The sequence below is a fragment of the Podarcis filfolensis genome (genome assembly GCF_964270895.1).
Source record: "Podarcis filfolensis genome assembly, chromosome: 12".
Taxonomy (NCBI): Eukaryota; Metazoa; Chordata; class Lepidosauria; order Squamata; family Lacertidae; genus Podarcis; species Podarcis filfolensis.
Window position 1 is genome coordinate 49,453,583 of NC_139614.1, and position 14,037 is coordinate 49,467,619.

General features: G+C 40.9%; 1 protein-coding gene across 3 annotated transcripts in view; it reads left to right on the forward strand.

Annotated features, from left to right (window-relative positions):
• Positions 1 to 14,037, forward strand: part of TTC21A (tetratricopeptide repeat domain 21A) — a 29,432-nt gene that overhangs the window by 1,643 nt on the left and 13,752 nt on the right. For all 3 annotated transcript variants that reach the window (XM_083579266.1, XM_083579264.1, XM_083579265.1), the window contains exons 3-14: positions 117 to 230; positions 761 to 927; positions 3,353 to 3,475; positions 4,382 to 4,539; positions 5,548 to 5,632; positions 6,008 to 6,106; positions 6,419 to 6,614; positions 8,232 to 8,329; positions 9,500 to 9,697; positions 11,822 to 11,951; positions 13,266 to 13,423; positions 13,599 to 13,811. In XM_083579266.1, the coding sequence (XP_083435392.1) occupies positions 844 to 927; positions 3,353 to 3,475; positions 4,382 to 4,539; positions 5,548 to 5,632; positions 6,008 to 6,106; positions 6,419 to 6,614; positions 8,232 to 8,329; positions 9,500 to 9,697; positions 11,822 to 11,951; positions 13,266 to 13,423; positions 13,599 to 13,811 (1,542 nt within the window). In that variant the 5' untranslated portion in view covers positions 117 to 230; positions 761 to 843. The remainder of the gene's footprint in view (positions 1 to 116; positions 231 to 760; positions 928 to 3,352; positions 3,476 to 4,381; positions 4,540 to 5,547; positions 5,633 to 6,007; positions 6,107 to 6,418; positions 6,615 to 8,231; positions 8,330 to 9,499; positions 9,698 to 11,821; positions 11,952 to 13,265; positions 13,424 to 13,598; positions 13,812 to 14,037) is intronic.

Consider the following 14,037-nt stretch of genomic DNA (forward strand, 5'->3'; position numbering starts at 1 on the left):
AGTGAAAACAGAAAGCGCACCATGCTTGCATATATCTCTGGTATTGTTTTACCATTCTGATAACCCACCATAAAAATCTGGCACTCCCATGAGTCAATTGTATTACATCCTTGCAGGCCGAATTCAAGAAGGCATTGTACTACTAGAGAATGCCCGGAAGCGCCATGTAGATGTTTCCTTATGTTGCCTCCTGGGTCTCATTTATGCACACAAAAGATGTGAAAACGTTGGTAAGTTCTGTGCTATTAAATACATTTTGTGCCATTCATCACAAGTTGTCAGGAATGAGAGATTCAGTGTTTCCAATAATGTAACAGTATTAAAATCAATCAAATGAAAATTGAGGGCGGGGGTAATGTAAAAAATAAATCAAAAAGAGGGTATGATCCTGCCAACTTGAGTATGGAAGGTTGGCAGAATAGTCCAGGAGAGAACTGGAAAACTTCAGTGCTAGTTACACTTAAAACTAACTACACTTTGGGAATAACAACCAAGACCTAGAGTTTTAGAAGTTCTGTCAGTTTCAAATGCAATTTGACTTAAACAGTTTTCACATTTAGAACATAACATGAAAAAAGACCTGCAATTCTCTAAGTGTTTCATACCTTGCACACTTCATGATGTAACTTTCCTCCCCAAATTGTTTTCCTTGAATCAGCCCTAGGAGCTTCTTTGTTGGCCTATCTTGTGTGATACGTGAAAACCAGACAAGTGGATAACAAGACTAGCATATACCACCACCCGTCCTGTTTACTTTCAGATACTTCTGCCCTTTTGGACTTGGAAACCAAATTAAAGGAAGCGCGGAAGACGGCCGGAAGTAATGCATTGTATTATGCTGGAATGTTTCTGTGGCTCCTGAATAAAAATGATAAAGCAAAAGAGTATGTTGACAGAATGCTGAAAGTGTCTAATGGAGCAAGAGAGGTAAAGTGGAGTAGATTAGGCTGTTCACTGAACATTGAAATGTGCCAGGCCTATTCAATACTTCATAGAATGTAAGCCAGAAAAGCATAGTTATAACCTTCTTGCAAGTGTCATCCATGTTCAAAGACAGCCTTCCTCATGCATTGCCCTTCTGGATCAGAAGGACTCAAGCACACAAAAAGGAGCTGGGAGCAGGGAGATATCTGCATCCAGCACTCAAGGTTGTATGCATAGTCACCCTGGAATGTGTACCGACTACCAAACAGATGGTAAACATTGTCAGTTCTGACAGCACCAAACTGTCAGCACTTCTGTTTCAGGAAGGCCAGAGAGTGACTCTAGACATCTCCTTCACCCTTCCCACTGTGACAGATGTTCAGTGCTGGCAAAGCTGACAGTGCCAACCATCTGTTCAGTTGAGGAAGTCAGCTGAAATATATGTGATCAGCCTTCTGAACTGGGGCCAGTGTACTACCTAATCTTCACTGTGTTTCTCAGTGCTTATTATGAAATCAGACCTGTTCTTTCACATCAACGTGAATCAGTCGATAAACTGCATTATCTTATAAACGTATACACAGCAGTAATTCCCAGTGAGTTAAATGCACACTCCCTGGTAAGTATGCAGAGGAGGATAACAACTTGGTGCTTCCATGTTTTAATACCAGGTCCTTCATTCTTAAAAAATCTTAACTATCAACACCCTAGTTTCACTAGACAGCTCATGATTAAACTGAAAGTGATGAAGCCAAATCTCACAAAGTGGATTTCTCCACTTTGGTACAAAAGCAAATTAAATTAAAATTGGTTTTGTTTGTTAAATGAAAGCACCCCTTTTTCTACTTAGCTTTGAAAGGGGTTGGGGAAATTCATGGAGTTTACCATTTATCAATGGTTATCACCCGGCTGTAAAAGCTAAATGAAACGTTAAAGTTCATAAAGACTGGGATCATGCAGGTGGTGAATGCAGTTGCTTATGGACTCCCTAGAGTTTTTGACAAGCCCAGAATGCTACTTCAGAGGAACCCTTGATCTGATCCAACAGGACACTTTGTATATAGTTGTGGATTTGCTTCTGTGTACTGTAGGGAGATTTTGTTGCCTATACAAGTTAAATAAGAGTAATTTATCACCAAATGTTTATAGTTTGCAATCCTCTATACCACATGTGGATAATCCACAACCTGCCTGTGGCTCTCATAGGCCTTCAGTTCAGTCCAGTCCAGTCCAAATTCCCAAGCTGTTGTCTCTGCCAAATCCCCCCTAGTCTGCCACAGTTATCCCTATGTGTGTTCCTCATAAATTGCATAACAGCCAACCAAACAGCTGTGCTAGGGGTTCAGTTGTGATGAGGAAGCAGCATGGGGAGAGTTATTTCCTGTGCTCCTTCCTCCCCACCACAATTATATGTGAGTTTGAATGGCTTGTTCCACCACTGGCTCTGGCACATCCATGCAGCTCCCAACAACCCAAAAAAGTGTGCTGTACACACTTATCTGGAAGTAAGCCCCATTGAACTATGGAACTGAATTATGGATAGATATTCATAGGACTGTGATGTAAAAGAAATAAAAAACATTTCAATACTTTAAAAATGATGTGACTATTTTCATATGATGTATACAGCCGACTAACTTCTCAGTAGGTTGTCAGGCTCGGTTCTTTGAGATCCTTGTATGGCTCATAGTGCAGACCATATTCAGAGGTAACCATTATTCGATCGGAACAGACATTCCTTAATTGGTGGTTTTTAAGCAGAGGTTGGATGGCCATCTGTTGTGGATGCTTTAAGTTGAGATTCCTGCATTGCAGGGGTTGAACTAGATGACCCTCAGGGTCCCTTCCAACTATACAATTCTATGACAGCAGGATGCAGGAGAATTCTAGAAAATATCCTTTGGATCTGAGGATGCTGGAAGGGAAGCAAGTACAGGGGTTGGTAATGTGGGGGAATGAAAGCTTTGCTTCTGTTTCAGTAGAGGTCTTCACAGTACTATGTTCTTCATAGATTGCTTCCTGTAATCATTCAAAGTCCCAATGAGTCTTGTGGTCTCTGGCTCCAAGAGCTGCTCAAATCTTAGTTCTGGGAGAGGGATAACTTTTAAATACAAAACCTACAACCTTAATTATCAGTGTGTTCCAAACGTGTATCACACTCTTCCTGCTCAGTTGGTGGTGGTGGGGAAACAGCAGAATGTGAATTGTCTTGGCAGAAGGATAGTATTTGTTCTTAGTTATATTTTATCAGAAAACACCAGTGTCCTAAGGTTTCTTATATATTTGGTTTCTAATTGCGTTTAACTTTTGTATCTGAAAAAAGTAATTGTATGTGAACTATTAAATTGACATTCTATTGGCATACTGATGCTGTAATTGAAGAGTTTCATTACTTTGCTGAGGAGGTGTTTGTTTTTTCCACCTGCAGGGACTAGTTTTGAAAGGATGGATATATGTTACCAGTGACAAAGCTCATGCTGCTAAGAAGGCTATAAAATATTTGGATGAAGGGATTCAAGACAATACAGAAATATTTGGGATGATGGGAAAGGTAGATAATTTACTTTTAGCTTTGCTATCATTCTCTCTCTCTCCTTTTAGACAGGATAACCAAGTGGTTAGAACTATATCCCTGGAGGCTGAAACCTTGGGGTACTGCAAATCCAGCTCCAAAATCCTTTAACTTGATCCTGTGCAGAGCTAGCTGCACTGAAGCCCATTGAAATCACTGGTCATATCTGTCACTAACTCTATGTCAGATTGCCTGGATATATCCTACAAAGCCAAATTTAGAAGGTTTGGTCTGAGTAGAACAGAGATGACCAAATGTCATTTGATTATATATTTGCTTGTTTATTTAAAAGACTTTTAGATCACTCTTTAAGCAAAGTTGCCTCTTAAAATGGTTTAGAACCATGTACAAGTATAAACTCATAAACTCTCACAGTTAAAGCAGTTAAAACATATCAAATTTTAACCAAGGAACATACAAGCCAACATGCCAACAAAATAACCATCTAGTTCTGAAAAATATCATTTGATAAGGCCATGATGAAAAAATGGGCTGCCATTCTTTTTATTAATACCCTGCCCAGAGGTGCCCAGGATGGCAAATAAGTGATAAAAACATTTTTAAAACCTCTTAAAAACAATTCCAGTATTCTTTAAAAGAATAAAATGTGATTGACTGAAACTCCACTTCTTATTTGCCACAGTGGTGACAGCATGTGTACTCCATACTTGTTTTTTTAAAAAATGAAACTTCTGCCTTAGGCATCTCACACTGGGCAGTTGCCTTCTGACTACAAAACTGTATTGGATTGATTTTGCTGGCAAAATCCAGGATAGGTGAATGTGATGTGACTCCATTATGAACTGGTCACAGAAAGTGGTATATATCTTGTGTTGACTGCGGTGGCATACATCCACTTAAATGCCTCTTTCCTACTTTCTATAGGCAAAATATTTCATGGTGCAGCAGAATTACTCCGGAGCTCTGGAAATAATTAGCCAGTTAGTAGTTACTTTCCCTTTATTTACACCAGCCATTGTCATCAAGATGAGACTACATTTAGCATCACAGGACTGGGAGCAAACTGCAGAAGAAAGTAAACGGTAGGAGATGATTTTCAGCAATGGAAGAAAATGAGACGTGCCATTTCATTTGTAAACAGGTTGGCCAACCTTTGTATAGGAAGCTGCCTCTCGCTATGAGTCCTGTATTCCTGGCTAGCATGGTGACTTTGGACTCGCAGGCACATACTTGGTTGTGACCCTGCAGGCTGGGTATGAATCTTTAGGCATCTGCCCTTTTGAGGGATAGTGGGTGGCTTGGTTTTCCCTTAGACTCCACCAGGGGCTTATCTGCTGGCAGTCAGGCTGGAACCCACTGAGGGCCGTTCTGGAGAATCCTCTGGAAGCAGCTTCACCAGGGCGTCTCAGGATCTCCATGGCTGGCAACAGGAGACATATCTGCTTCTCGAAGTCTTTGGCTAATGGGAGAGATGGCAGTGGTCAGGGATGATGAGAGCTGTCAGTTAAAGCATCTGGAGGGCAGCAGTTTGGGAAGACAGGAGTCTTTCCTAGTCCTAGAGATGTCAGAGATTGAACCTGGAATGTTTTACATGCAACGCTTGTGCTCCTCCATTGACCTTTGGTTCTTTCCCTATAAAGTGGTTATTTAAAATATAATCCTGATTCTTATGGATGTCCAACATAATGGCCAGTAGGTGTCCCCAGTACCTGCACAATTACAGACTGTGTTGGCTACCCTGTTCTGTGCTTCAGCTAACATTGCCTTCCCGGTGCTCCTAAGTCTTCTAACTCTTTCCACTTTCAGCAGATGTTGATAAGTCACAAATCCATTTTCCCCTAAAACAATCTTTCCCACTCTCCAATTTGTCTTTTAAAGTTATGAGATAAATTCTGTCTTTCTAAACCTTAAACTTGTTTTCTCCTTTATCTGAGTGTGACTCTGTAGCAATAAGTATGTAGCTTTTAATTAATAATAGATTTTCTTTCTTTCCATAATAGGCATAATTGAAATTAAAATAGCATAAATAAGTCATTTATGCTATAATTTACTTTTCTCTCTTAATACTTTTGAACAAATTCTTGTTTAAGAATCCTAAGCAAGGATCCAAATGATATAGATGGACTCCAGTACATGGTTGTAAATCATCTTGCTATTACTGGAAATAAAGTTTTGGTGAGTGTTATATATTTTTTGACATTTGGAATATAAAATTGGTGTCCTAGAATTTTAAAACAAATGTCTTCATGGTGCTCATGATTTGATGGGTAGCTTATTATTAGTAATGTTGCCTTTGTGTACTCTTTATATTAAGCATATCTATACTTGAGGATATGTTTGCTTCATAGATACTAATATGTAGCGTAATGTGAAGAATTGGACTCAAAATCCCAGATTTTGTTTTTAAAATCAAGGGCCTAACTTATGTTTAAAATGTGTACATAGTTTTTCACCTTTGGCTAACTCACTACTTGTTATGCCATTCAGTGTATTAGATATAAAATAAGTGGCAGTGTCTCTGATTTTAAAATATAAAACTTTTTAATGCAGGCACTGCAAATGCTTAGAGAATTTATTGTTGCTTTGGAGTTGAAGGAACCCCAAAGATCCGAACTTCACCTTCAAAAAATCCTTGTAATCAGCAGACTGGTAAGGGCATGTTTACCATTACTATGACCTATCTTGCTTAGTAATAATTTGTTTTCTTTCCTATCTTTGGTGACTTCCGCATTTGAAATATTGTGGGTGCCCCCCCCCAGGAAAGTCTTACAAATGTGTGGGGAAATCTAATTTACTAGCTAGCTGTATAAATTGATAATGCTTAGGTTTTCTTTTCACATAATGAACAAATGTAATTATGCATTTTCAATACTTCCATCCCATCACATGGCATTTTTGATCATGTATGTGCTTCATGAGCATGGCATTAATTTTTTGCCCTTTAAATTACGTTCTGTTTAGTGCGGGAAGAATCAAAATATCCTCCGGGAAGTGTATGAGTTTGTTAAAGACTCAGGTAGCAACCTAATATCTAGTAATGCACATTATGCGAATGAGTTAGGATATCTGCTAATTCTTCAAGGGTGTTGGAAGGAAGCATCTGAATGGTATGCAAAAGCCTCCGAGTTGAATGAAAACACTGCAGATTCAATGACAGGTAGGCTGTTAAGAATTTATTTTTTTTAGTTTACTTTAATTTAGTATCTGTCTTTCTTCAACCTAATAAAATAAAAACCTTTGGACCATGTGCCAACCTCAAGTCACTTTTAGGTCTGGTGCATGGAGTTACCTGGACTCTGGAGGAGTGGATACACATCTGTCATCTACTACAGTGATGCCTCGCAAGACGAAAAGAATCTGTTCCGCGAGTCTCTTCGTCTTGCGGTTTTTTCGTCTTGCAAAGCAAGCCCATTAGCGGCTTAGCGGATTAGCGCTATTAGCGGCTTAGTGGGCTTAGCGGATCAGCTGATAAGCGGCTTAGCGGTTTAGCAGATCAGCTGATTAGCGGCTTAGCGGATCAGCTGTTAAGCGGCTTAGCGGATCAGCTGATAAGTGGCTTAGCGATCAGCTGTTAAGCGGCTTAGCGGATCAGCGGTTTAGCGGCTTAGCGGATCAGCTGATAAGCGGCTTAGCGGCTTGGGGAAAAGGGGGGGGGGAGGAAAAAAACCCCGCAGGAACTCGCAAGACATTTTCGTCTTGCGAAGCAAGCCCATAGGAAATTCGTTTTGCGAAGCACCTCCAAAACGGAAAACCCTTTCGTCTAGCGGGTTTTCCGTCTTGCAAGGCATTCGTCTTGCGGGGCACCACTGTATATACAATAGTGACATCTGATGGGATGCTCAGTGTGTGGGGCCAGATGTGTGTTGGCCTGATAATTCTCTCCCTCAGAAAAAAGGGGCATAAGAACCAATTTGTCCCCTTATTCATACAGTCTTACATGAAGATTTTTCACATCAGATGCTGTACTATGCATGCTGGAGGCAGAGGAGGTTATGCATTTGCTCACCCACTGTGCAAAGAAGATCCACTCCCCAGAAAGATTTATGTTCTTAGACATAGACCATCTTGTTAGGATCATAGCAATCTCTCCTGAGAATTTTCTCACTTTATAGTTTTGATGGAGAAAGGCTGGAATGAGGGTCTAACATTTAATGAAAAGCTCAGTGTGTGTAAAGAGTGTGATTCATCCAGGCAGGGACATGTGACTTGAAGCTAGTAATATGTAATTTGGCTGCAGCCTCTAGCTCAGACCTGCCCAGCTGTTACAGGCAGTAATATGTAAATTGGCAACAACTTCTAGCTGAAGACTGCCCAAACAGTTAATAAGATTAGTGAACTGCGCTGGAGGCTGGTCTGTTAGAGCAAATAGGGCTCTGCCCCACCAAGCTCAGCCAGCCCTTAGCTAACCCCCACCTGCCTACTTCCTTCCAACAAATCCAGGGAGTGGAACTGACTGACTGTCAGTTTCCTACTTCTTAGTCCCAGTGTTGCTTTCATATAACTCAGCAGGTAGGAGGATGGGGACAAAATTAGAATTAATGAAGTCCAATTGTAAGGGGCTATTTTAATTGTGACACTGCAAAAACAAGCTGCTGCACTTTAAGGTAGCATTGGGTGCGAGGCCACAGCTCTACCCTACTCAAATTCATGATACTTTCTCAATATGACCCCTCATCCCCTTAGCGATTTACAATTTAACATTTGTGGTTGTAATTCAAAGTACATTTAATCATACTTACGAACATGTAATTTATTGCTGATAATTACTTTTCAGGATCTATATGGTGCCAGGTGCTTGGAGGGAAAATTGAAGAAGCAGAGAATCAACTGGAGTTTCTAAAGGAAGTTCAGCAGTCTACGGGAAAATCTTCAGTTAGATTACACTTATTTCCTTTGATTTCTTATGTATATGCTTACCATGAATTGTCAAATGCAGGTGAACACCTGCCCAACCCCATGTAATTGTGTTTCTTCAGGCAGTGGTCACTGCAGTCTCTTCTGTATTTTCCACCCTGCTTAATATTGCTAGGCTCCAAAAATTTCAGAAGGGTTGGCAGCTAACAGACCCTGGGATGAATTTGGCCAAAGAATGCCACTGTTCATGTTAATCCCCACCTACCTCAGGTCACCAGTTTTATTAGGTAGAAGTCTGTTCAATTGCATTTCAGCGCTCTTCTTGTTGGCTGTGCTCAGAAGTCCTGCCATAACTATAACTGTATAACTACTTAATACTTCATTTGTTCCCAGCAGCTCTTCGGCTTGGCACATTAGTTTGCTGAAATGCAGCATGATGTAAAGGAATGCTAGAATGCCCTAATTGGTGGGGCAGGGAATGATCTTGTTCTCATCCCTGGCTTCTTTTAGAGAAAATATGCCACTCAGCTAGTCTTCCCAGTACATTATTAGAGTTGTAATTTCCCCATAACATTTAGTGGCAAAGGCATTCTCTGCTATTTTTGGATGGATACAATGCCTGCTTTGCAATCCATCAAATTGTACTTTTGTCACACAATAATTTCTGCATCTTAGGTGGCACTGTAGGCTACTGTACAATAAATGCATTTATGTGCATAATGATAAATCCATAAGTATATTTGCTGTTTAGCACTTTTGCATGACTTCGCCTTATATGATTGTGTGGATGTAAAATATATCAGCTTCTAAGGACTGGGAAAGTGTCTATTATCTCCCTTTACAGTCTTTGCCAACCTTGATCAGAAGAACGCAGGGATGCTTTTAATTCATTTTGAGGACCATGATTGAAACTAGTTTAACAAAGCAAGTTTAGGTGCTTCCTGAGTTAAAATCCAGCCTGAGCTAATGATGGCCACACATCAACCTAAGCGGAAAGAGAAGGGTTGGGTCCTCTCCACACATGAAGTAGGAGAAAGATGAACCTGCCCTCCCAGTTCCCAAAGCCTGGTTTAATTGTACATCTGCAGTTCTGCACTGATTCTAATAGATTATCTAAAGGGAAACTTTGGGTTGATCTTAAACCAAATCTCTTGTTCATTAAAAATTCTGTGTGCTTTTTTCTCACAGCTTCTAGCTTATCTTCAAGGTGTGATTGCTTCAAGGAAAAACAATGATCAGGCTGCCTGTGCCTTTCTCAACGAAGCTGCAGAGCTTCATTGTTCTGCTTTGCATGGACTTCCTCTAAGCATTGAATACTATGAAAAGCTGAACCCCATGTTTATGATTGAAATTGTGAAAGAGTATTTGGTCTTCTGTCCCAAGCAGGTAGAAGCTTGAGTTTTGCACTCCCCATTTGCTAAGTAGTAGGATTTATTGGGGGTTGAAAGGTGGCAGCCTTTTACATGAAGGATTTGCTTGTGAGGAGAGAGCTGGAGACTTATAGTCAGTGTTTGAAGTAGGATGTGATTGTGTAGGGTACCATCCTGCTTATTTTTCAGGTACACCTAAAATTATCCTGTTCTTGTCAGTAATGTAAAACCATTTCAGGATGCTACGCAAAGCAAGATTGTACAAACACTACAAAAGTAGACTGTACCAGAGCAGAGTTATTTGTGGAGCTGCGAGAGGCAGACACTTGCAAAGATACCGTATTTTTCGCTCGATAACACGCACCTGACCATAACACGCACATCGTTTTTAGAGGAGGAAAACAAGGGAAAAAACATTCTGAATGAAACAGTGGATGTATCATTTTTGTGCTTCATGCTGTGGCCACAGACATGTGATCTGATGGTGAATTTGGGGTGACCCAATGCAAAAATCCTGAGAATCCCTGTGGATCCATGCTTTGTAACCACGTTTTTGCACCATTGCAGCCCCAGGCAACAGTGGGTGTGTGATTTGGGGGGGGGGCAGGCTGTAGCCATGGACATGCTATGTGCTCTGATGGTGAATTTGGGGTGACCCAATGCAAAGATCCTGAGGATCCATGTTTTGTAACCACGTTTTTGCACCATTGCAGCCCCAGGCAACAGTGGGTGCGTGATTTGGGGGGGGGGGCAGGCTGTAGCCATGGACATGCTATGTGATCTGATGGTGAATTTGGGGTGACCCAATGCAAAGATCCTGAGGATCCATGTGGATCCATGCTTTTTAACCACATTTTTGCACCATTGCAGCCCCAGGCAACAGTGCGTGTGTGATTTTTGGGGGGCAGACTGTAGCCATGGACATGCTATGTGATCTGATGGTGAATTTGGGGTGACCCAATGCAAAGATCCTGAGGATCCATGTGGATCCATGCTTTTTAACCACATTTTAAGTGGGGAAGGAAGGAAAAATACAGAATGGACAAGGAGCACGAGAGGGGTGTGCAGAGAAGCAGCTGGCTAAGAATGCAGGAGAGGGGTATAACGGGAGGGAGGAAAGGAAGGCAAAAGTTTTCCCTCACCTACCCACCCAAGCCAGCCAGCCAGCTCTCTCTCTCTCTCTCTCTCTCTCTCTCTCTCTCTCTCTCTCTCCTCCTGCATGTTTTCAGCAGCACCGGAGCACAGAGACGACACTCTGCTTGCCTGGAGGGGAGGGGCTTTCCCTGCTCTTTGTTCCGTTTGAGCAAACACAGCAAGGAAACAGAGAAGGGTGGGCAGTAAGACCCTGAGGCAGAATGCAGGAAAGCAGCCACTTCCTCTTTTCAGGTTTCCCTTCTCCGAGACGCGCGATTTGATTTTTGCCTGATTTTTTTTGCCATTTGGCTCCAGGGACCACACATTCGCTCAATAACACGCACAGACATTTCCCCTTCCTTTTTAGGAGAAAAAATCTGCGTGTTATAGAGGGAAAAATACGGTAGCTTCCTCAGTCCCACAACAACCAAAATCCTGACCATGAGAACTGCAACCTCTCTCTGTTTACCAGCGTGAGGCAGGCAGACTGTGCTAGGATTAATAGAAGCACCACTTCTCTCAGTAAGCAGAAGGTAAAAACTGCATCTTTCCCAGTCTGATGCTTGTGAGATTTCTGTTTCCTTGGCTGGCTGCATTCCATCTGCCCCACTGTTTCTCCCCACTTCGCCCAAGCAGTTGTGGGGTGCCCAGAATTATTTACTTAGATTCTTTATATACTACCCTTCTCACAAACCACAGGGTGGTTTACAACAAAAATAAAGCTAAAAAGAATCTGTAAAAAGGCACAGCCCTTTAAAAATGACAACACAGTAACTCATAACAAATCACTACATAACAATTACTGATAGCAGCGGAAGGAACTATATAAATGTTCCCATAAGCACTCAGATATATTCATAGAAATCTTGTGCAATGGGTAGGCAGATTGAAGTTCATAAGTACCATGACCCCTGGGCTAGACTTGGGGATTGTTTACCAAATACATCAATTTTACCCTGTATTTTATTTTTCTGGAAAATAATGCAATTTCACATTCTCTCCGTAGCCTCGGTTACCAGGTCAGGTTTTATCTTCACTTCTTAAGCAAGTAACTATAATTTTGAATCCACTAGTGAAAGCCACCCCTGGAATGATTGAGCCTCTTTATCTAATGGCACAGGTTAAATATTTATCAGGTAAATTGAGTTCTGAGTGTCTACTCAAGGAAAAAGTTGCTTTCAGGGAATGAGCTTTTTAACTATTATTGTTGTTTCCCGCCCTTCACCTTAAGTTCCTAGGGTGGGTTACAGCAATTAAAACACAATATTACAAACAGTTTAAAACAATTTAACTGCAACTGAATTAAAAAGTTCAAGCTTCTTATTAAGCTAAGAAGCAATAATGCTTCTGATCCTTGACTTGGGGATACAAAGATCAAAGACAAAGGGGAAGAGTTAGAGCTATACACTATACAATCCCCAAGAGAGCAAAACCACATTAAAAATGAGGGGTTGGTCCAGTTCCCAACTGAGCTCACAGCTCACCTTGCACTACTGGAGGGAAGATAGCAGAAATCTCAATTCTCACGAACAATAAATATGAAGAAGACAGTATTTAAAAGAGCACTCAGGGTGTGAACCCATCTTTGCAATTTGCATGTCATACCAGCTAATCTGGTATTTATGTATGCCATTTGGGTAAGGACTGTAGCTCAGTGGTAGAACATCTGCTTTGTATGCATAAGGTCTCAGGTTCAATACCTGAGGGGGAAACTCTATCTTAAACCCTGAAGAGCTGCTGCCAGTTAGCATAGACCAGGCTTCTTCAACCTCGGCCCTCCAGATGTTTCTGGCCTACAACTCCCATGATCCCTAGCTAGCAGGACCAGTGGTCAGGGATGATGAGAACTGTAGTCTCAAAACATCTGAAGGGCCAAGGTTGAAGAAGCCTGGTGTAGACAGTACTGAGCTAGATGGACCATTGATCTGATTGGATGTACAGCAGCTTCCTATATAAGATGCTTGTTCACCCATCAGTCATGCTCCCTCATGCTTTTGAGCAGGCTGTCTACTTTTTTTAAAAAAAATCATGTGTATATTTCTTTACAAACTTATCTTTTGCTTTATTAAAAACAAAACCTTTAAATGTTTATAAAACAGTTGCAAAACTGCTCCAGGAGTTGGTTGGTGATATCATAGGAACTAAGCTACCAATACACCTTTCACAGTTGTTTTTACTCTAATTCAAACTGAAATTGCTACAGACATGGAGAACCAAGTTTTCAGATCTCAGCAGACGAAACAGTACATATTGTAATCACCATTGTTCATTACTGCTCCCAAAATATTCCATCTGTCTTCACCTTAACCACACTGAATAGCATGGGATCAAGTTAGTAAACTGTTGTGCTTACTCAGGAAGGCCTACATAAGATTAAGTAAAGTATAACTTGGTTTTTGTAAAAAAAATGGCATGTTGAGAGCAAAACAACATGTTAGGCTATTTTGCAGGAGAACTAGAAACTGCCCAGGGTACTCTGCAGCGTTGTTTAGAATTGGATCCGACATCAACAGATGCCAATCTTCTTATGGCCCAGATCCACCTCTCTCAAGGAAACATCAAAGAATGTGTGCATTCACTTGAAATAGGAGTCAGCTACAATTTTCAGGTAAGATGGAGCCCAAAAGGAACAATGTAAATGCTTGTGAATACCAAGCTTACAAGCCTTTTCCTTGTTACTCTACATGCATGTGCTCTAGCACACATGCAAAAAAAAAAAAAAATTAGGATGAAGTTTGCATTGGATGTTCTTACTAATGTCACTTTTTTCATATTTTGGGCAGCTTCGTGATTCTCCATGGTATCACTTCATCAGGGCTAGAGCACTGAATAAAGCTGGGGAGTATCCTGAAGCCATAAAAGTCTTAAAAATGCTTATCAGTTTACCTCAAATGAAAGGGGAAGCTAAGAAAGGCCAGGGACCCCGTATAGTTATAAGTGAGCAAGTCTCCATCTATCTGGAACTCGCTGAAGCTCTTCGATTCAATGGGGAACTGGTAAGAAGTTCTATATATTATCTGCTCAGTAAATGCAATGTCTAATATTTTTAAAGGAAGCAAGACCCTCTGGGGTAAAGAGCAAACCTGATGAACTCACTCATTTTAAAAGTAAACTGGTCAAAAATAAACTGGAGAAACTAGCAATTACATAAATTCAGATGTTCTTTTATGTTATTTGAAGGGAAGATTATTGGAAATGATATCTGCAAGAGGTTGATCAGAT